Here is a 23821-nt window from a genome sequence, read left to right on the forward strand (position 1 = left end):
CAGATCTCATTCTGTATGACAGGAGTGCAGACAAGGCTGGATTGACCTACCAGAATATCAGATCTCATTCTGTATGACAGGAGTGCAGACAAGGCTGGATTGACCTACCAGGATACCAGATCTCATTCTGTATGACAGGACTGCAGACAAGGCTGGATTGACCTACCAGAATATCAGATCTCATTCTGTATGACAGGACTGCAGACAAGGCTGGATTGACCTACCAGGATACCAGATCTCATTCTGTATGACAGGAGTGCAGACAAGGCTGGATTGACCTACCAGGATACCAGATCTCATTCTGTATGACAGGACTGCAGACAAGGCTGGATTGACCTACCAGGATACCAGATCTCATTCTGTATGACAGGACTGCAGACAAGGCTGGATTGACCTACCAGGATACCAGATCTCATTCTGTATGACAGGAGTGCAGACAAGGCTGGATTGACCTACCAGGATACCAGATCTCATTCTGTATGACAGGACTGCAGACAAGGCTGGATTGACCTACCAGGATACCAGATCTCATTCTGTATGACAGGAGTGCAGATTCAACAGAAAATAGATCTGGTCTTGAAATTTTGTAAGGGCTGCTTTTTATTCGCAGTCCTGTGCTAACTGCAGATCTGTATTTACTCTCTAATCTGAGCTATAAGTGAAACTAACTCCTCACATAATGTTTTTATTACAGACAATACTGGGTTTCCCATACAGACTTTGCTTTTTTGATGTTCTCACCTGGGTCAGTAACAGATAAGACAACAGAAGTGACTTTTATGACCTATTTTACTGACTGTAAATATGACATAATATTGTTTTATCCAGTGCTTCCCGTCATACTTACTGTAACTTTAAAAATCCATTAAGTAAATAAACAATCTAAAAAAGTTTAAAAAAAGACAAGTTATTGTGCTGCCAGCCGGCTATTATTGGTTTATTCTGTAACATCTTATAGATATAATTGAATAGATAATAAACAGATAAGCTTATTGGGTGGTAACTAGTCATAGAACAAGTTATTATGCTAAGGTTTGTTCCCAGGTTGAGCGCTTCTCTCTTTTTATTTATGCAAATTATGACCCTGAGCGAAGTCTCCCTAAGGGTGATGTGGGAAGCCAGGCGTGGACCCGTTGCTCAGTGTGCCTAGAGGGATATGGCTGCACCTCACTGACGAAGCCCACAATAGGCTGAAACGTACGTCTGGGTTTTGCTGTTTCTCCAGTTCAGAGAGGGATTACCTGGTATTTCAGGACTGCACTGTTTAGTCAGGATCAGACTGATATGTGCAGGAAAGTTCTTCTCTGTGAAAGGCGCATGTTGAGCAATATTAGGCTGCTCCTAGGATGGTAACTAGCGATAGAACTTGCTATTATGCTATTGTTCTCTTTTTTTGTAATAACATAATTGTTGGGTAAAAGGTGCAAGACATTCATTATTTACAGTAAACACTGTGCTCTATCCCCAGTGATGCACAGCATATAGCCGCTCCTGACACAGATCACAGCATATAGCCGCTCCTGACACAGATCACAGCATATAGCCGCTCCTGACACAGATCACAGCATATAGCCGCTCCTGACACAGATCACAGCATATAGTCACTCCTGACACAGATCACAGCATATAGTCACTCCTGACACAGATCACAGCATATAGTCACTCCTGACACAGATCACAGCATATAGTCGCTCCTGACACAGATCACAGCATATAGCCGCTCCTGACACAGATCACAGCATATAACTGTTCCTGACACAGATCACAGCATATAACTGCTCCTGACACAGATCACAGCATATAGCCGCTCCTGACACAGATCACAGCATATAACTGCTCCTGACACAGATCATAGCATATAACTGTTCCTGACACAGATCACAGCATATAGCCGCTCCTGACACAGATCACAGCATATAGTCACTCTTGACACAGATCACAGCATATAGCCGCTCCTGACACAGATCACAGCATATAGCCGCTCCTGACACAGATCACAGCATATAGCCGCTCCTGACACAGATCACAGCATATAGCCGCTCCTGACACAGATCACAGCATATAGCCGCTCCTGACACAGATCACAGCATATAGCCGCTCCTGACACAGATCACAGCATATAGCCGCTCCTGACACAGATCACAGCATATAGCCGCTCCTGACACAGATCACAGCATATAACTGCTCCTGACACAGATCACAGCATATAGCCGCTCCTGACACAGATCACAGCATATAGCCGCTCCTGACACAGATCACAGCATATAGCCGCTCCTGACACAGATCACAGCATATAGCCGCTCCTGACACAGATCACAGCATATAACTGCTCCTGACACAGATCACAGCATATAACTGCTCCTGAGTCAGACAAGGAGTCCTGACACAGATCACAGCATATAACTGCTCCTGACACAGATCACAGCATATAACTGCTCCTGACACAGATCACAGCATATAACTGCTCCTGAGTCAGACAAGGAGTCCTGACACAGATCACAGCATATAACTGCTCCTGACACAGATCACAGCATATAACTGCTCCTGACACAGATCACAGCATATAACTGCTCCTGAGTCAGACAAGGAGTCCTGACACAGATCACAGCATATAACTGCTCCTGACACAGATCACAGCATATAACTGCTCCTGACACAGATCACAGCATATAACTGCTCCTGACACAGATCACAGCACATAACTGCTCCTGACACAGATCACAGCATATAACTGCTCCTGAGTCAGACAAGGAGTCCTGACACAGATCACAGCATATAACTGCTCCTGAGTCAGACAAGGAGTCCTGACACAGATCACAGCATATAACTGCTCCTGACACAGATCACAGCATATAACTGCTCCTGAGTCAGACAAGGAGTCCTGACACAGATCACAGCATATAACTGCTCCTGACACAGATCACAGCATATAACTGCTCCTGAGTCAGATCACAGCATATAGCCGCTCCTGACACAGATCACAGCATATAACTGCTCCTGACACAGATCACAGCATATAACTGCTCCTGAGTCAGACAAGGAGTCCTGACACAGATCACAGCATATAACTGCTCCTGACACAGATCACAGCATATAACTGCTCCTGAGTCAGACAAGGAGTCCTGACACAGATCACAGCATATAACTGCTCCTGAGTCAGACAAGGAGTCCTGACACAGATCACAGCATATAACTGCTCCTGACACAGATCACAGCATATAACTGCTCCTGACACAGATCACAGCATATAACTGCTCCTGACACAGATCACAGCATATAACTGCTCCTGACACAGATCACAGCATATAACTGCTCCTGAGTCAGACAAGGAGTCCTGACACAGATCACAAAGCTACTGAGACACATTAGTATCTATGATTCTCCTAAACTCTTCGTAAAGCAGAATCTAACCCCTTTTTAAACCCAGTTTATTCTGTTCCCCACTGATTTCACAGGCAATTGTTAGCTCAGATTAGCAGGTCCCTCCCTGCCATTGTCCCTTTACATCCTCACAAATGTATTGTCTTCAATATGATGATATATAATGTAACCTAAGCACATTACTACTGGGTAACCTGTTGGTATCTGATCAATAAAAGTAATTCTGTTCCAATGGTATCTATAATGAGACATCACCAGCCCTAATGATAGAAATATAAGGAGAGCTTTTAATATGACACAAATATTATCTACATACAGTGGTATTGAACAGAATCACCCCCCTTGAAAGTAATCACATGTTGTTGCTTTGCAGCCTAAAATAAAGTGAAGAATACAAAAGAATATATAGCTGGCGCTCCATACACAGGAGCAGGGTAATATGAAAGTGCACACAAAGTATAATACAATAGATAAAATGGTAATAACACAATATTATAAAATTAAAGATATGTTTTAATCAGATAGTTATAAAACAATAATAAAATACTGAGATAAAACATGCACAACAGAAAAAAAATCACATATTAGGGACGTCTCATATATGTTCCTATGTGGATCGGTATAAACAGAGAGTATCACGTGATCGGAGTTCTCCAATGTCTGATAGGCTGATGTACTCACGTGATTGATGATTTTAATGACTTAGCTGTGTATCCAGGATAATCAGTGCACTGATATAGTGGCGATCTATGTTGCCATGGAAACATTAATAGTTGATATCGCAAAGTTTAGGTGAAATAGTGATATTCTTTTTTCAGACTTGATAAAGCCCTTGTGAGGGTGAAATGCGTAGATTGAACTGATTGACATTGAGAAGCTTCATTTCTGCAGCAAAATTGTCTTGATGGCTCTGGAAATAGAGCAAGTTCAGATACAAAGATTGCCTATCACCTGTTGTTCTCCTAGGAGGGTCTACGGATACAGTGCAGACAGGTTTGAAAATTTCCACAAGTTTATCGGATCTGGAGCAGATCAATAGAAGAGGTTTGTGTTAACTTGGATACTACAATACAGACAAGGAGGGATATTTATTAGAAATGTGCGATTCATTTCGGATCGATTCGGAAATTCGGCCGAATTCGGTAAATTCAGGATTCGAATCGATTCGAATTTCCGAATTAAAATAGTGCCGAATCTACCGAATAAATCCGAATTAGTTCGGATTTATTCGGTAGATTCGGATGGCCATGGATTACACTAGTATTGTAGAGTATATTAGGTTATATCACTCTGCTATGGGTTACACCTAATATACAGTACATAATACTAGTCTAATGCACAGCACATCCCACCTAATACTTACCGAAATTCCGAATTTCCGAATCCAGCCGAATTTATTCGAATCCGAATAAATCCGAAACGAATCCGAACCGAATTGATTCAAATTTTTCCAAATTCGAATTGATCCAAACCGAAATTCGAAAAAATCTGAATCGATCCAAAATATATTTTTTCGCCATGCACATGTCTAATATTTATCAAAGCCTACAGACCGGATAAAGTTGAAATTTGTGACGTAACATACGATCCGCCGGTCTCAATCCGACACAGATCGATGGTTACGTCATTACAGATGTTCCGAATACAAATTCAGCACTATCTGACAACTTTGGCTAGTTATCAACTTTCTAACAGGTACGCTCACCACTATTCCGGCCCAGCGTACCTGGTTTTCAATCCGCCACACTGGAGGCCACAGATTCCATAGGAATCAATAGGAGTCTGAAAGCAGTGAAAGCTTATGTTCGATGCTGCCAGATACCCCATTGATTTCTATGCTAGAATAAAAGTTACGTTTACACCTAACACCCTAACATAAGCCCTGAGTCAAAACACCCCTAATCTGCTGCCCCGACATCGCCACCACCTACATAAAATATATTAACCCCTATCCCGCTGATTCCAGAACCCACCGCCACCTACATAATGTTGTTATTAACCCCTATCCCGCCGCTCCCGGACCCCGCCGCCACCTACATAAAATTATTAACCCCTATCCCGCCGCTCCCGGACCCCTCTGCAACTAAATAAACCTATTAACCCCTAAACCGCCAGCCCCCCACATCGCCATAAACTAAATTGAGCTATTAACCCCTAAACCTAACAACCCGCTAAATTTACATTACAATTACCTCATCCCTATATTATAATAAATTTAAACTTAACTTTAGAATTAAAATAAACTATATTAAACTACTAATTAACTTACCCTAACTATTATACTAAAATTACATTAAACAATTTCATTAACTATATTACATATTTAAAAACCTAACCCTACTCAAGTTATTTAAATCTACTATAAAGAATTACTAAGTTATAAAAAAATAACAACTAAGTTACAAAATAAATACCACTAAGTTACACAAAATAAAAAACACTAAGTTACACAAAATAAAAAAGAAATGATCAAATATTTATACTAAATTACACCTAATCTAATAGCCCTATCAAAATAACCCCCCCCCCCAATAAAAAAAACCCTAGCCTACAATAAACTACCAATGGCCCTTAAAAGGGCCTTTTGCGGGGCATTGCCCCAAAGAAATCTGCTCTTTTACCTGTAAAATAAAAAACACTAACCCCCGAAGATCCACTTACAGTTTTCAAAGACCAGACATCCATTCTCGTCCAAGCCGCAGAAGTCCTCAGCAAGCCGACCGAAGTCTTCATCCAAGCGGGCTGAAGTCTTCCTCCAAGCAGGCAGAAGTCTTCATCCAGACAGCATCTTCTATCTTCATCCATCTGGCGCGGAGGAGCGGCTCCATCTTCAAGACATCCGGCGCGGAGCATCCTCTTCTTACGACGACTCTTACAGAATGAAGTTCATTCTATCAGCCAATAGGAATTAAGGTGGAAAAAATCCTATTGGCTGTTGCAATCAGCCAATAGGATTGAGCTTTCATCCTATTGGCTGATCCAATCAGCTAATAGGATTAAGTTCCATAAATCCTTGGAGGAGGTGAGGGGAAGACCTATTGTCTCCGGAATAGGTTCCCTTCTTGAGAATCTATCCTCATGGGTTGAGTCCCTCCTGCTACGTATAGAGTGGAATAACAGTTTCTTCTGGCTCACAATTGATGTTGTGGGGTTAAATTCAGCCATCCCACATAACCTGGGAGTTGAAGCTGTAGATATATTTCTAACTAAACGTTGTAATTACCATCCTACACTTATAAGCTATGTCTGTAGGGCTCTTGATTTTCTCCTCAAACATAACTTCTTCCAATTTGAGGGTGAGTTGAGGGGACCGCTATGGGTGCTAAATTTGCGCCAGCCTACACTAACATCTATATGGGCGTTTGGGAGAGGTCCCACATCTTTGAAGAAAAAACCCCTTCAGGGAGCTTATACAAATGTATAAGCGCTATATAGATGACCTCCTCCTCATTTGGTCTTCATTGAATTTCTCAACTGTAATGAGTTTGGTTTGCAGTTTACTCCTCAATACCATAAAACTAATATATCGTATTTGGATGTCTCTCTAATAGGTAATACTAATACCTCAAAAATCACTAGCACTCTCTACAGGAAGCCAATCTCTTCAAACACTACTTTACACGCCAATAGTTGTCATCCGAAACATACTGGTTTTGGAGTGGCCAAAGGCCACTTTATTACGTATTAAACGTAATTGTTCGGAAGAATCAGACTTCATTGTTGAGAGTGAGAAGATGAAACAGGCTCTCATCCAAAGGGGGTATAAACCTAAAACACTTAATAGAGCTTTATTAGAGGTCTCTCGTTTGAATAGAGAAACACTATTAGGAGACTGGAATGCCCAAATGAACAACAGATTTGATAGATCAAAACCACTCTTTGCTACCACATTTAGCCCTCAATTCAAGGAAATCTGTGGAATTATTTCCAAACATCTGCCGATAGTCACTGCAGAGGACAGCCTCAAAGACTACACAGGTAAAGGGTGCAACTTTATCTCTAGGAGAGGTTGTACCATAGGCAATATGGTATCCCCTAGTGTCCTTAAAAAAATCTAGGGTGGGGTCGAGCAGTTGGCTAACAGTCAAGGGACACTTCAAGTGTCCCTTTACAAAATGTTTAGCTTGTTCCTACACTAAAGTAGGCTCACAATTTCAATCAAGGCACACACAGAAAGTGTACAACCTTGACTATTGTTCCAACTGCCGAACCCCCTTTGTGGTCTATCTCATAGAATGCACCTGCTGTGGATTACAGTACACGGGCTGTTCCACCCGAGAAGTTAGGGTGAGAATAAGAGAACACCTCAATGATATTAGTAATGGCAGAGAGGTTTCTGACCTGGCGAGACACTTTATATATTGTCACGTCCAAGATGTATCCACCTTCAATTGGCAGGTCATCGATCATGTTCCCCCTAAATCAAGAGGGGGAGATAGAATTAACAGGCTCCTCCACAGGGAGGCATTTTGGATCTTCCTCTTGCAAACAAGGAGACCAAAGGGATTGAATATTGATGGGGATGTAATTAATCTGTGGCAACATTAAAACATTTATTCCCCCTGTCTCCCTTCTTTCCTCCCTCCCCCCCTCTCCCCCTCCCATGCTGAGCACAGTTCAGCTGAGCCCAAATGTCATAATCTATCACATATTTATAACTTGTACATAATATAAGTGGCAAAGCCACACCATACTTGGTTTAAACTATATATATGTATTGTATAGGTCTCTTTTTCCTCTGTCCTCCCCCTATGCTGAGTATAATACATTTGAGCTCAAATGTTCACATCTATCACATATAGATACCGTGTATGTAATATAAGTGTTTAAGCAACTCCACACTGCTTTAAATTATGTTTATAAATTGTATATTCCATAATTTTTATACATAGGGTTCTTTTTCATCGTCTATCATATATAGATACCTTGATTGTTATACAAGCAACAAAGCAACTTTAGGTCTGCCTTAAATTACGTTTATAAACTATATCATATATATATATGTTTCTTTCTTTTTATATATGCAAAGTTATACACTTATCTTCCGTTTTTTTATTGAGTGAGACTGTTATGTTAATATCAAATGATTATCTGCAATACTATTATTTATATAAATGTGTACACATTACCTTTTGATTATCTTATGTACTGCTCCTTTAAGTAACAGGTGTTATCATGTTCTAATTATGCAGCAGCCAATCAATTTGTTTCTTATAGTACTTAAGTCTCTCTTACATTAATGTTCCCATGTCTGGCAGCCGAAACGCGTAAGACCGTCTATCCTACTGCTGCATCTTAAAAGTTTTACTATGTTTTGTATCCATCGTTATGAATAAAGGATTTTGCGGAATTTCATCCAATTTTGTGCTTTGTATGACTCGCTGGCTCTCTCTCGCTTTTGTTATTAGTAGTTTAATATAGTTTAATGTAATTCTAAAGGTAAGCTTAAATTTATTATAAGATAGGGATGAGTTAATATTTAATGTAAAGTTAGCGGGTTGTTAGGTTTAGGGGTTAATAGCTTAATTTAGTTTATGGCGATGTGGGGGGCTGGCGGTTTAGGGGTTAATAGGTTTAGGTAGTGGTAGTGATGTGGGAGGCCAGGGGTTTAGGGGTTAATACATGTATTTAGTTGCGGAGGGGTACGGGAGCGGGGGGATAGGGGTTGATAACTTTATTAGAGTTGTGGTGGGCTCCGGGAGCAGCGGGATGGGGGTTAATAACTTTATTTAGTTGCGGCAGGGTCCGGTAGCGGTTGGATAGGGGTTAAACATTTTAGTATAGTGGCGGTGTTTAGTGACAGGGTATAAATAAAGTTGGGAAAAAGCCGAATAGCAGCGAGATCGATGACTGTTAGTTAACAACAGTCCGCTGCTCATCGCCCTGTACTTGGTGCGCAGCTTTTTTTATAAATATGGAGATCGTATTCAGGTCCGCGGCCGCAATGTTAGGTGAGCGTATTGGTGCCGTCGAATGCAGCATAGTTGACAGCTTGATAGATAGGCCTCAAGGTCTAAAAAAAGAAAAATATCATAAATTTCACCTAAACTTTGCTATCCAACCGATACCACCTATTAGCATTTCCATGGCAACATAGATTGCCATTTTTTTAGTGCATTGATTATCCTGGATACACTGTAACGGCTAAGTCAATCACGTGAGTACATCAGCCTATCAGACAACGGAGAACTCTGATCACGTGATACTCTCTGTTTATACGGATCCACATAGGAACATAAACTGTTTCACCTCGTATTTGTTTCCTTCCTAAAAGGTATTTTACACTTACAATTGTTAACTAATAGTGAGACGTCCCTAATATGTGATTTTTTTCTGTTGCGCATGTTTTATCTCAGTATTTTATTATTGTTTTATAACTATCTGATTAAAACATATTTTTAATTTTATAATATTGTGTTATTACCATTTTATCTATTTTATTTTTTAGCTTGGCACAAAGATTTTTTCACTTTTTTTAGCGCTACTTATATTGTTTTTTACAGCCTGAAATAAAGACGGACACAGTTTTTGTTTATCCAGTTGTAATTACTCAGTGCAACTTATAACATCTAAGTGAAAGATACAACACCAACATGTCTGGCAAAAAATAAAGACAAAACAGAATCACTGAATTGCAAAACGGATCACCCCCTTGTGTCAGTATTTTGTTGAACCACGTTTTGCTTTAATTACAGCCTTTAGTCTGTTGGGATTTGTCTCTACTAACTTTACACATCTAGACTGTGCAATATTTGCCAACTCTTGTTTGCAGAACTGCTCCAGTTCCGTTACATTTGATGGTGACTGTTTGTGGACTGCAGTCTTCAAGTCACGCCACAGATATGGGGTTTAAATCTGGGCTCTGACTAGGCCATGTAAGGACATTCACCTTTTTCTCCTTCAAATACTGTGTGGTCATGTTTGCTGTGTGCTTTGGGTCATTGTCATGTTGGAAGGTAAACCTTCTTCCCGTTGACAACTTCCCGGCAGAAGGCAGCAGATTTTCCTCAAGAATTTAACAGTATTTTTCCCCTCCATTATTCCTTCTATCCTTACAAGTGTTCCAGTGCCTGCTGCAGAGAAACAACCCCATAACAGGATATTACCACCTCCATGATTTACTGTAGGTATGGTGTTATTTGGATGGTGAGCTGTATTGGATTTCTTCCAGACATATCGTCTGATGTTGATGTCAAATAATTCAATTTTACTCTCATCTGACCATAACACATTTTTCCATGTGGCCTCAGAATCTCTTCTTGTGTTATGGTAAAGCTCAGTCGTGACTGCATGTGGCCTTTTTGAGGAGTGTTTTTTTTCTTGCAACCCTCCCATACAAGCCACATTTGTGGAGAATGTGTGACACATGCACACAATGACCACTCTTTGTTATAAATTCCTTTGCTGAGGGCCTCTTGGTAGCCTCTCGGATCAGTTTCCTCCAGGCTCTTTAATCCAGTTTGGAGCAACGTCTTGATCCAGAGAGGGTCTGTGTTGTACCAAATAACTTCCACTTCTTATTAATATACTTCAATGTGCTTCTAGGCATTGATAAAGTATTTGATATTTTCTTGTATCCATCTCCTGACTTGTGCCTGTCCACAACATTATCTCAGACATCTTTTGACAGTGCCTTGCCACCCATAGTTTGTTTGCTTCAGTTGCACTACCAGGGACTGAGATGCTCCAGTAAAGCTCTTTTCATTCTGAGCTAATCAATTTGTCCACAGCTGATCACAGTTGAAGGTCAAATGGCTTTGTGTGTGCTGTTGAGAAGGTGATCCTTTTTGCAACTCAGTGATTCTGTTTTTGAATTGTCTTTATTTTTGCCTGACATGTTGGTGTTATATCTTTCACTTGAATGTTATAAGTTGCACTGAGTAATTACAACTGGATAAACAGAAACTGTGTCTTCCTTTATTTCAGGCGGCAAAGCAACAAAATGTGATTATTTTCAAGGGGGGTGATTCTTTTCAAGACCCACTGTATCTAAAACTGTTCTCTGTTACGGTCATTGGTTCCTTCACAGTCAACAGATCATCCGTATAATCACAATACAATTATAGATGATTTGCATATATATTTGGCTGTTATGGTTTCACTAGATAACAAGAATTCATATGTTGTACATACTGTGGTTTCACTAGATATCACCAATATACATTATCTGTCTACAGTTACTGCACAAATCCAACTACACACTGGAGACCTTCACTGCTTAGTGATACCAACATCTGGAGCCATTCCATATAGCTTCTCAGTGAGAAACACTGTCAGATGTGAGTGGAGGTTGGGTGTCATTGTGAATGTAGAGGGTTCGCTGTTGTTACTAAAGCCATTTTGGGTTTACCACCCAGCACAGCAGATGATTTCAAAGGGACACTCACCACCTCCATTGCGGTAACAGAGATAGGGAAATCTCCAGACGTTGCCAAGACCCACACAGTAGCCTATACAGGAGAGCAGGAATTCATACTTTCCTCCCCATGTTTCCCGAGGGGGATTAGCAGGTGGGGTGGGTGTCACTGGGTCAATCTGGAAGGGGGACTGAGTGGGGGTCACATCCTGCGTTGGGGCTGTTCCTTCCTGTCTCAATGATAAATCCTGAAATACAGAATAAGAGAAGAGGCTTAGGAAAAATACCATGGAAGTTACACTTTTTGTAATGTTCCTCATTGGTCAAGAAAATAGCCAGAAATTAGTTATAGCAGGTGGGGGGCGAGACTATAAAATATCAAAATATCTTGTACTTTATATAATCATTTGTATAGAGACATCAGATATTATAGCTCTGTCAATACTAATAAAAATCACTATGTATTAAGTTTTTAACACCCACCACATTTTTTAACTCTTTAGCAAGGTAAATAATTGGTATTTTACATTATTCTAGAGGGTTATGTGACCTCTCATTTAAAGGAAACAAACTCTGCTCCTTACAGAGAGAGGTGTAAGCTGGTCTTTATATTTGGTAGAAGGTCTGGTGCACTTGCAGTGATCAGTACATTCTGTTACTCTGAATTTAGTGTCTACTTATTACACAGTCACCATTTGTCATGAACTATCTATGGGGTGTGACAGGATATTTGAAAGAGGAGTCACTTCCCTCTCATATTATAAGTCTCATGAATGGGGATGGTTTTAGTTTTTATGAGGAAGAAACACTTGTAGAATTGTCCTCTGTTTATAAATGGTGTAAGATGGGTTTAAAAAATGAAACCCACCCTTATGACCCACAGTCCTTGTCTGCACATGTATAGTAAGTGATATTTTCTGGGGTAGCCCTAGCAATAAGCTGTGGAGCGCTCAGATACTTCTGTTTGACTTGTGTAGACATGTGTTGCCCTCATTCATTGACCCCTATTAATAATGAAATGGATAGTCAGATGAGAAATGTCATTTAAGGTCTGTTCTCCAGGTCACGTTATGGATCAGTAAAATCACCCTGTAATAACCTGTTTGTGCAAATCTCATCCTTTGTGATCGCACAGAAATCTGTTTACAATGACCGAATGTGGTTCTTACATAATAAAAGCACTAAAATATTATTGAAATATTTAAATAAACGTAATCTATTTTCTCTATAAAATTATCGTACCTATTTTTTAAATCCGATCACTTGAGCACACAAAATAATTCTGCAAATTCGTCATTCATTTCACAAAAGGATGGTAAATATGGCTGCGGGTCGCAGCATTCAGATATTTTTGGCGATGCGCATATTGGTAGGTCGCACGTTCTAACAGGTTACAGAAACTGACAGAACACTGAATATATTAGTTTTAAAGTGCAACACACAAATATGGGCTAGATTACAAGTGGAGCACTAATTTATTGCTCGCCCGTTTAAAAGTGGCTGGTTATTGCTATAATGAACTTGCTGTAGTAATTAGCTCAGACCTCTGGTTAATTTTCAAAATATCCCTCAACTGCCCAAAACTGAACTAAGCCGTTTTTAGGGGTTAACGTGCCTTTACAATGCGGTTTATGGGGAACAGTGTGTTCCCTGTAAATATATATCTATATGCTTATTGTATATAAGCATATACATATACTGTATATTTAAATCTGCTGCCCATCGCTGTTTGACTTACCCCCTTCGCTGCACTAGTTATCAGCCGTGTATAAGGACATCAGAACAAGGCTCCCATTAGAGCCTATGAAAGTGCGCTCTTGTGAGCACAAAGCTTCTGTGCAATGCGAATGCGAGGTTGCGTTCCCATTGCACCTAACTTGTAATACCAGCGCACATTTACGTGCGCTGGTATTAATGAGTGGAGCGCAGATATCGATTTTTCAAAAGCAATATTTTAAGCTCCATTTGTAATCTAGTTCTATATATGCAAATCCAGATATATATCCAGTGCAGAATATTGCTGCCCACTGCCCGTGATGATATATTTATGCACAATTCTGCAAAACATATTTGTGAAAAACACAATAAATTTATATTATTTTTTAATCTCTGCAACAGTCGATCACATTTCTTATCCTTCATGTCTCTATAATAAAAAGCAAATCTGACACCGTGACTTAAATATAAATGAAAAGACTGAGAAACCGGTTTCTATATTATAGTATGTCTTTCTGTGACATCATCAGATAGACAATGAATGAGGTTTTGTTTTTATTTTAAAGTTGGCAAGTCTGGTTTTTAGGGGTTAAAGGCACAGTATACACCAATTGTCATATTACTGCATGTAATAGACACTACTATAAAGAAAAATATGCACAGGTACTGATATAAAAATCCAGTATAAAACCATTTTAAAATTTACTTAGAATCTCCCACTTTAGCTCTGTCGATGAGGTTAGGCTGGGACACCCAGTGAAAGGAGCTAAGAGCAGACCCTCCCCCCTCTCCCCCTCTACTGCATATGAAAAGACCCATTATACAAACAGAAGCAATCTGAAGCATGTAGACATCAAATCTTTGGGGCTTGGTTAATAGTTTGAAAATCAGCACAATGATATTTAAAAATAAGCAAAACTATACATTGTTACAAAAACACTCCCAGATGAGCTATATAAATGTGTCATGACTAGAAGAATCTGGTGTACAATGTCCCTGTGTGCAGAGTGACGCTTAGCTCCTGGAACATGATTAACTTGCAGAGAGTGAGCCCTCTGAGGGTCTTAGTCCTGGAAAAAACTGATTAAACACAAGAAAATGCACCAGGCTGTTGTGTTGTAAAACACCTACTGTAAGTCTCATTCTAACAAACAATAACTAAAAGCTTTTATTTCCTGAAATTGATTGAGAAAAAATATAATGAAGAACAAAATTATCCAGCCTTCTATTTTCTCCACTTTCCAGCAGTTTATTTCTAAAAATGTGTTTTTTTCCAACAGTCCCCCCAGTGAGAGGCTGTGGTGGATCCCGCAAGATAAGGAAATGTGACCCTGCAAAGTGTTGTAAAGCAGCTGCCTGATCATTGCAGGTGTTTATTTAATTTGTTCCTAATTAGCCATAGCATGAGCAATACATAATCAAGGTGATTTTTAAGAGGTGTGTCCTTTGACAGCAAAATAAAGCATTTTTTCTAACTAAATGATAGTTACAATGCATATAAAACAGTTTGTATGGAGATTTACATACCGATATATATATTATTATGTATACAAATTACTTTCTATATTGTTTTCATGTTAAAGGTACACTCAATCAAAATTAAACTTTAATTATTCAGATAGAGCATGCCATTTTAAACAACTTTCCAATTTACTTCCATTAACTAAATGTGCACAGTCTTTTAATAATTAAACTTTTTGAGTCACCAGCTCCTACTGAGCATGTGCAAGAATAAGTGTGGATGCATTTGTGAATGGCTGATGGCTGTCACATGGTATGTGTATGCATTTGTGATTGGCTGATGGCTGTCACATGGTACAGGGGGAGTGGAAAAAAACATAACTTTTAAAATTGTCAGAAAAAAAAAATCTACTACTCATTTGAAGTTCAGACTAAGTGCTATTGCATTATCTTGTTATATTGCATTTGTTGATTATGCAAATCTACTGTGTTGATTGAAATTGTGCACAATAAGGTAGAACATTAAAGGGACATAGTACTGCAGACACATGCACACTCCTGAACACATACACACTCTCTCTATAATATTTAAAACCTCCCCAGCTTGGAGAGAAATCACGCAAAGTCTTTGGGATTTGTTTTAGACCTTATATTGTAATGTAGGTGTCTCCCCTTTACATCAAGAACCTGCATAGTGAGATAAATATCTTTCAAATTAAAATATGTGTATCTAACATTTTTTAGGTACTCTCCGTACTGACAAGATGTCTTAGACCTTCTCACCTGAGCAGAGAGCTTTAGATCATCTCATGTGAGCAGAGAGCTTTAGATCATCTCACCTGACCAGAGAGCTTTAGATCATCTCACCTGAGCAGAGAGCTTTAGACGGTCTCACCTGAGAAGAGAGCTTTAGACCATCTCACCTGAGCAGAGAGCTTTAGATCATCTCACCTGAGCAGCAAGCTTTAGATCATCTCACCTGAGCAGAGAGCTTTAGATCATCTCACCTGACCAGAGAGCTTTAGATCATCTCACCTGAGCACAGAGCTTTAGATCATCTCACCTGAGCACAGAGTTTTAGATCATCTCACCGGAGCAGAGAGCTTTAAATCATCTCACCTGAGCAGAGAGCTTTAGATCATCTCACCTGTGCAGAGAGCTTTAGATAATCTCACCTGAGTAGAGAGCTTTAGATCATCTCATGTGAGCAGAGAGCTTTAGATCATCTCACGTGAGAGGAGAGCTTTAGATCATCTCACCTGAGCAGAGAGCTTTAGATCATCTCACCTGAGCAGAGAGCTTTAGATCATCTCACCTGAGCAGAGAGCTTTAGATCATCTCACCTGAGCAGAGAGCTTTAGATCATCTCACCTGAGCAGAGAGCTTTAGATCATCTCACCTGAGCAGAGAGCTTTAGATCATCTCATGTGAGCAGAGAGCTTTAGATCATCTCACGTGAGCAGAGAGCTTTAGATCATCTCACGTGAGCAGAGAGCTTTAGATCATCTCACCTGAGCACAGAGCTTTAGATCATCTCACCTGAGCACAGAGCTTTAGATCATCTCACCTGAGCACAGAGCTTTAGATCATCTCACCTGAGCACAGAGCTTTAGATCATCTCACGTGAGCACAGAGCTATAGATCATCTCACGTGAGCACAGAGCTATAGATCATCTCACGTGAGCACAGAGCTTTAGATCATCTAACCTGAGCACAGAGCTTTAGATCATCTCACGTGAGCACAGAGCTTTAGATAATCTCACGTGAGCACACAGCTTTAGATCATATCATCAGCTGAGCTCTGTAGCAACCCAAGAGTTGCAGGTTCGATCCCCGGTGAGGTCCACTCAGCCTTTCATCCTTCCGAGGTCGATAAAATGAGCAGCGCCTTGAGACCCTTACAGGTGATTAGCCGCGCTTTACAAGTACCCAATTCATACATACATACCTGAGCAGAGAGCTTTAGATCATCTCATCTAAGCACAGAGCTTTAGACCATCTCACCTGAGCAGAGAGCTTTAGATCATCTCACCTGAGCAGAGAGCTTTAGATCATCTAACCTGAGCAGAGAGCTTTAGATCATCTCACCTGAGCAGAGAGCTTTAGATCATCTCACCTGAGCAGAGAGCTTTAGATCATCTCACCTGAGCAGAGAGCTTTAGATCATCTCACCTGAGCAGAGAGCTTTAGATCATATCACCTGAGATGTCAGAGCCAGCTGAGCTGGGCAGTACTGTCACACAGAGGCAGCTGAGCTGGACAGTACTGTCACACAGAGGCAGCTGAGCTGGACAGTACTGTCACACAGAGGCAGCTGAGCTGGACAGTACTGTCACACAGAGGCACCTGAGCAGAGAGCTTTAGATCATCTCACCTGAGCAGAGAGCTTTAGATCATCTCACCTGAGCAGAGAGCTTTAGATCATCTCACCTGAGCAGAGAGCTTTAGATCATCTCACCTGAGCAGAGAGCTTTAGATCATCTCACCTGAGCAGAGAGCTTTAGATCATCTCACCTGAGCAGAGAGCTTTAGATCATCTCACCTGAGCAGAGAGCTTTAGATCATCTCACCTGAGCAGAGAGCTTTAGATCATCTCAGCTGAGCAGAGAGCTTTAGATCATCTCACCTGAGCAGAGAGCTTTAGATCATCTCACCTGAGCAGAGAGCTTTAGATCATCTCACCTGAGCAGAGAGCTTTAGATCATCTCACCTGAGCAGAGAGCTTTAGATCATCTCACCTGAGCAGAGAGCTTTAGATCATCTCACCTGAGCAGAGAGCTTTAGATCATCTCACCTGAGCAGAGAGCTTTAGATCATCTCACCTGAGCAGAGAGCTTTAGATCATCTCACCTGAGCAGAGAGCTTTAGATCATCTCACCTGAGCAGAGAGCTTTAGATCATCTCACCTGAGCAGAGAGCTTTAGATCATCTCACCTGAGCAGAGATCTTTAGATCATCTCACCTGAGCAGAGAGCTTTAGATCATCTCACCTGAGCAGAGAGCTTTAGATCATCTCACCTGAGCAGAGAGCTTTAGATCATCTCACCTGAAATCATCTCACCTGAGTAGAGAGCTTTAGATCATGTCACCTGAGCAGAGAGCTTTAGATCATGTCACCTGAGCAGAGAGCTTTAGATCATGTCACCTGAGTAGAGAGCTTTAGATCATCTCACCTGAGCAGAGAACTTTAGATCATCTCACGTGAGCACAGAGCTTTAGACCATCTCACGTGAGCACAGAGCTTTAGATCATCTTACGTTTGCACAGAGCTTTAGATCATCTCATGTGAGCACAGAGCTTTAGATCATCTCACCTGAGTAGAGAACTTTAGATCATCTCACCTGAGTAGAGAACTTTAGATCATCTCACCTGAGCACAGAGCTTTAGATCATCTCACCTGAGCACAGAGCTTTAGATCATCTTACGTGAGCACAGAGCTTTAGATCATCTCACGTGAGCACAGAGCTTTAGATAATCTCACGTGAGCAGAGAGCTTTAGATCATATCACCTGAGATGTCAGAGCCAGCTGAGCTGGGCAGTACTGTCGCACAGAGGCACCTGAGCTGGGCAGTACAGTCGCACAGAGGCACCTGAGCTGGGCAGTACAGTCGCACAGAGGCACCTGAGCTGGGCAGTACTGTCACACAGAGGCAGATGAGCGGGTAGTAATGTCACACAGGGGCAGCTGAGCTGGGTAGTACTGTCACACAGAGGCACCTGAGCTGGGCCGTACTGTCACACAGAGGCAGCTGAGCTGGACAGTACTGTCACACAGAGGCAGCTGAGCTGGACAGTACTGTCACACAGAGGCACCTGAGCAGAGAGCTTTAGATCATCTCACCTGAGCAGAGAGCTTTAGATCATGTCACCTGAGCAGAGAGCTTTAGATCATGTCACCTGAGCACAGAGCTTTAGATCATCTCACGTGCGCACAGAGCTTTAGATCATCTCAACTGAGCACAGAACTTTAGATCATCTCACGTGAGCACAGAGCTTTAGATCATCTCACGTGAGCACAGAGCTTTAGATCATCTTACGTGAGCACAGAGCTTTAGATCATCTCACGTGAGCACAGAGCTTAAGATCATATCACCTGAGATGTCAGAGCCAGCTGAGCTGGGCAGTACGTTCACACAGAGGCACCTGAGCTGGGCAGTACTGTCGCACAGAGGCACCTGAGCTGGGTAGTACTGTCACACAGAGGCAGCTGAGCTGGGTAGTACTGTCGCACAGAGGCACCTGAGCTCGGTAGTACTGTCACACAGAGGCAGCTGAGCTGGGCAGTACTGTCACACAGAGGCAGATGAGCTGGGCAGTATTGTCACACAGAGGCACCTGAGCTGGGCAGTACTGTCACACAGAGGCAGATGAGCTGGGTAGTACTGTCACACGAAGGCACCTGAGCTGGGTAGTACTGTCACACGGAGGCACCTGAGCTGGGTAGTACTGTCACACAGTGGCAGCTGAGCTGGGTAGTACTGTCACACAGAGGCAGCTGAGCTGGGTAGTACTGTCACACAAAGGCAGCAGAGCTGGGCAGTACTGTCACACAGAGGCAGCTGAGCTGGGCAGTACTGTCACACAGAGGCACCTGAGCTGGGCAGTACTGTCACACAGAGGCAGCTGAGCTGGGTAGTACTGTCACACAGAGGCACCTGAGCTGGGTAGTACTGTCACACAGAGGCACCTGAGCTGGGTAGTACTTGTGGCAAACCTAGCCACTTCTGGACTATAATGTAAGAAAGGTTGTCTATAGGCTGTATTGTGTGCTATGTATATGTGACAGACCCTTCGGTCAGAACTGAAAGAGTTAATTTTGTTCAGCTTTCAGAAGCTATTTTATAAATACAAGGTTGCTGGCATCAGCTATTGTGTGCTCTAATTAAGTTTAGTGATAAACATTCCCATTGTCTAATCATCTCCAGAGTCAGATAAGATGATAAGATGGACTGCATTGTTTTCTTGTGTTTAAATTGTTATCTGCTTAAGTAATGTAATTTCTATTGTGACATGTCAAAGGGCGTTTGCTCTCTATCTAATGTACAATATTCTTTCAACCCCCCAGCTGGGGTCAGACCTGCATAAATACTAGGCATATAGCCTTTAATAAATGACATTCTGTTTTAAACCTGCAATGTGGAGCCTGGTCTCATGTTTGAGGGGAAAACTGGCTGGGTTGTGAGTTGCTGATCCCATATTCATGACACTGTTCATCTGGTGTTAACCCTTGGTATCCTGTTGGTACCGTAACAGTACTGTCACACAGAGGCACCTCAGCTGGGTAGAACTGTCACACAGAGGCACCTGAGCTGGGTAGTAATGTCACACAGAGGCACCTAAGCTGGGTAGTACTGTCACACAGAGGCAGATGAGCTGGGCAGTACTGTCACACAGAGGCACCTGAGCTGGGTAGTACTGTCACACAGTAGCACCTGAGCTGGGTAGTACTGTCGCACAGAGGCACCTGAGCTGGGCAGTACTGTCACACAGAGGCACCTGAGCTGGGCAGTACTGTCACACAGAGGCACCTGAGCTGGGCAGTACTGTCACACAGTAGCACCTGAGCTGGGCAGTACTGTCACACAGAGGCACCTGAGCTGGGCAGTACTGTCACACAGAGGCACCTGAGCTGGGCAGTATTGTCACACAGAGGCACCTGAGCTGGGTAGTACTGTCACACAGAGGCACCTGAGCTGGGTAGTACTGTCACACAGAGGCACCTGAGCTGGGCAGTACTGTCACACAGAGGCTCCTGAGCTGGGCAGTACTGTCACACAGAGGCTCCTGAGCTGGGCAGTACTGTCACACAGAGGAAGCTGAGCTGGGCAGTACTGTCACACAGAGGCAGCTGAGCGGGCAGTACTGTCACACAGAGGCAGCTGAGCGGGCAGTACTGTCACACAGAGGCACCTGAGCTGGGTAGTACTGTCACACGGAGGCACCTGAGCTGGGCAGTACTGTCACACAGAGGCTCCTGAGCTGGGTAGTACTGTCACACAGTAGCACCTGAGCTGGGCAGTACTGTCATACAGAGGCACCTGAGCTGGGCAGTACTGTCACACAGAGGCACCTGAGCTGGGTAGTACTGTCACACAGAGGCAGATGAGCTGGGTAGTACTGTCACACAGAGGCACCTGAGCTGGGCAGTACTGTCACACAGAGGCAGATGAGCTGGGTAGTAATGTCACATAGAGGCACCTGAGCTGGGCAGTACTGTCACACAGAGGCAACTGAGCTGGGTAGTACTGTCACACAGAGGCACCTGAGCTGGGTAGTACTGTCACACAGAGGCAGCTGAGCTGGGTAGTACTGTCGCACAGAGGCAGCTGAGCTGGGCAGTACTGTCACACAGAGGCACCTGAGCTGGGTAGTACTGTCACACAGAGGCAGCTGAGCTGGGTAGTACTGTCACAAAGAGGCTCCTGAGCTGGGCAGTACTGTCACACAGAGGCAGATGAGCTGGGCAGTACTGTCACACAGAGGCAGCTGAGCTGGGCAGTACTGTCACACAGAGGCTCCTGAGCTGGGCAGTACTGTCACACAGAGGCAGCTGAGCTGGGTAGTACTGTCACACAGAGGCACCTGAGCTGGGCAGTACTGTCACACAGAGGCAGCTGAGCTGGGTAGTACTGTCACACAGAGGCTCCTGAGCTGGGCAGTACTGTCACACAGAGGCACCTGAGCTGGGCAGTACTGTCACACAGAGGCACCTGAGCTGGGCAGTACTGTCACACAGAGGCAGCTGACTGGGCAGTACTGTCACACAGAGGCATCCAAACTGGGTAGTACTGTCACACAGAGGCACCTGAGCTGGGTAGTACTGTCACACAGAGGCTCCTGAGCTGGGCAGTACTGTCACACAGAGGCACCTGAGCTGGGCAGTACTGTCACACAGAGGCACCTGAGCTGGGCAGTACTGTCACACAGAGGCAGCTGACTGGGCAGTACTGTCACACAGAGGCATCCAAACTGGGTAGTACTGTCACACAGAGGCACCTGAGCTGGGTAGTACTGTCACACAGAGGCTCCCGAGCTGGGCAGTACTGTCACACAGAGGCTCCTGAGCTGGGCAGTACTGTCACACAGAGGCAGCTGAGCTGGGTAGTACTGTCACACAGAGGCACCTGAGCTGGGCAGTACTGTCACACAGAGGCACCTGAGCTGGGTAGTACTGTCACACAGAGGCAGCTGACTGGGCAGTACTGTCACACAGAGGCATCCAAACTGGGTAGTACTGTCACACAGAGGCACCTGAGCTGGGTAGTACTGTCACACAGAGGCTCCTGAGCTGGGCAGTACTGTCACACAGAGGCACCTGAGCTGGGCAGTACTGTCACACAGAGGCAGATGAGCTGGGCAGTACTGTCACACAGAGGCACCTGAGCTGGGCAGTACTGTCACACAGAGGCAGATGAGCTGGGCAGTACTGTCACACAGAGGCAGATGAGCTGGGCAGTACTGTCACACAGAGGCAGCTGAATTGGATAGTGGCTGGCACACAGGTGGCTATTAGCTGTCTCACTATGGCTGTTAAGCTGGGTAGTAATTGGCTCACAGTGGCAGCTGAGGTGGGTATTAGCTGTCTCAATATGGCTGCTAAGTTGGGCAGTAACTGGCTCACAGTGGCAGCTGAGGTGCATATTAGCTGTCTCAATATGTCTGCTAAGCTGGGCAGTAACTGGCTCACAGTAGCAGCTGAGCTGACAGTAACTAGCTCACAGTGGCAGCTGGGGTGGGTATTAGCTGTCTCACTATGGTTGCTAAACTTGGCAGTAACTGGCTCACAGTAACAGCTGAGCTGGCAGTAACTAGCTCACAGTGGCAGCTGGGGTGGGTATTAGCTGTCTCACTATGGCTGCTAAGCTTGGCAGTAACTGGCTCACGATGGTAGCTGCCCTTTTGTAGTAACTGGCAGGACAGACGGACCGGTTCAGTGACTGGTTAATGATGACACAATGTTTAGCTCTGGTTAATTACTGTTTTGAGTCACAGGCCAGTTGGTTTGGAACAGCTGTTTATGCAATATAAGGTGCATTAAAGGGACAGTCTAGTATAAATTAAACTTTCATTATTCAGACTTTTAATTTTAACCAACTTTCCAATTTACTTTTATCATCAAATTTGCTTTTTTCTCTTGGTATTCTTAGTTTAAACTAAACCTAGGTAGGCTCATATGCTAATTTCTAAGCCTTTGAGGGCTGCCTCTTATCACATGCTTTTTAAATCTCTTTTCAACACAAAGAGACAGAAAGTACACGTGGGCCATATAGATTTCACTGTGTTCAGGCACAGGGGGTTATTTAAGATTTAGCACAAAACAATGCTAAATTTAAGACAATAGATAATAAACAGTCAGTCATGTGATTAGGGGGCTGGAAGATGGTTCCTAGATACAAGATAATCACAGAGGTAAAAAGTATATTAATATAACTGTGTAGGTTATGCAAAACTGGGGAATGGGTAATAAAGGGATTATCTATCTTTTAAAACAATAACAATTCTATGGTAGACTGTCCCTTTAACCCCTTGTGTGTCCCTTGTTCCCACATAGCTCTGTTATCACTTCCAGTCTGATCTGATAACCTGTCTATTGTCACTGGGAAGTTTAAGTGTATGAAATAAAACTTGTTCTGATTTAGACTAGCCTAGTTTGTTGTGGTTCACTAATGTCACCTCCTGTCATTATATACAAGCACTTGTGTCACAGCTTCCTGCTGCTGCGTCAGTCGGTTGGGCGTATGGATAATGCAGACTGTGAATTCATTTGCATATCAATGTGACAGAAATCTGCGGTTATATTATTTAATAGATCCCTCTAATACATTGCTCTGTAATTTTGTCAGTTGTATAATCCTGGAGCATTTATAATAGAAATAGGTTTTACCAGTTTAAAAAATCATTAAAGG

At 42.8% G+C, this 23821-nt stretch overlaps 1 protein-coding gene across 1 annotated transcript in view; it reads right to left on the reverse strand.

Moving 5' to 3' along the window:
- Window positions 1-23821, reverse strand: part of LOC128654733 (sodium-dependent proline transporter-like) — a 142763-nt gene that overhangs the window by 111997 nt on the left and 6945 nt on the right. Inside the window, exon 2 of the mRNA XM_053708829.1 lies at window positions 11769-11985. Within this exon, the coding sequence (XP_053564804.1) occupies window positions 11769-11985 (217 nt within the window). The remainder of the gene's footprint in view (window positions 1-11768; window positions 11986-23821) is intronic.

This window comes from Bombina bombina, chromosome 3 (genome assembly GCF_027579735.1).
Source record: "Bombina bombina isolate aBomBom1 chromosome 3, aBomBom1.pri, whole genome shotgun sequence".
Lineage (NCBI taxonomy): Eukaryota > Metazoa > Chordata > Amphibia > Anura > Bombinatoridae > Bombina > Bombina bombina.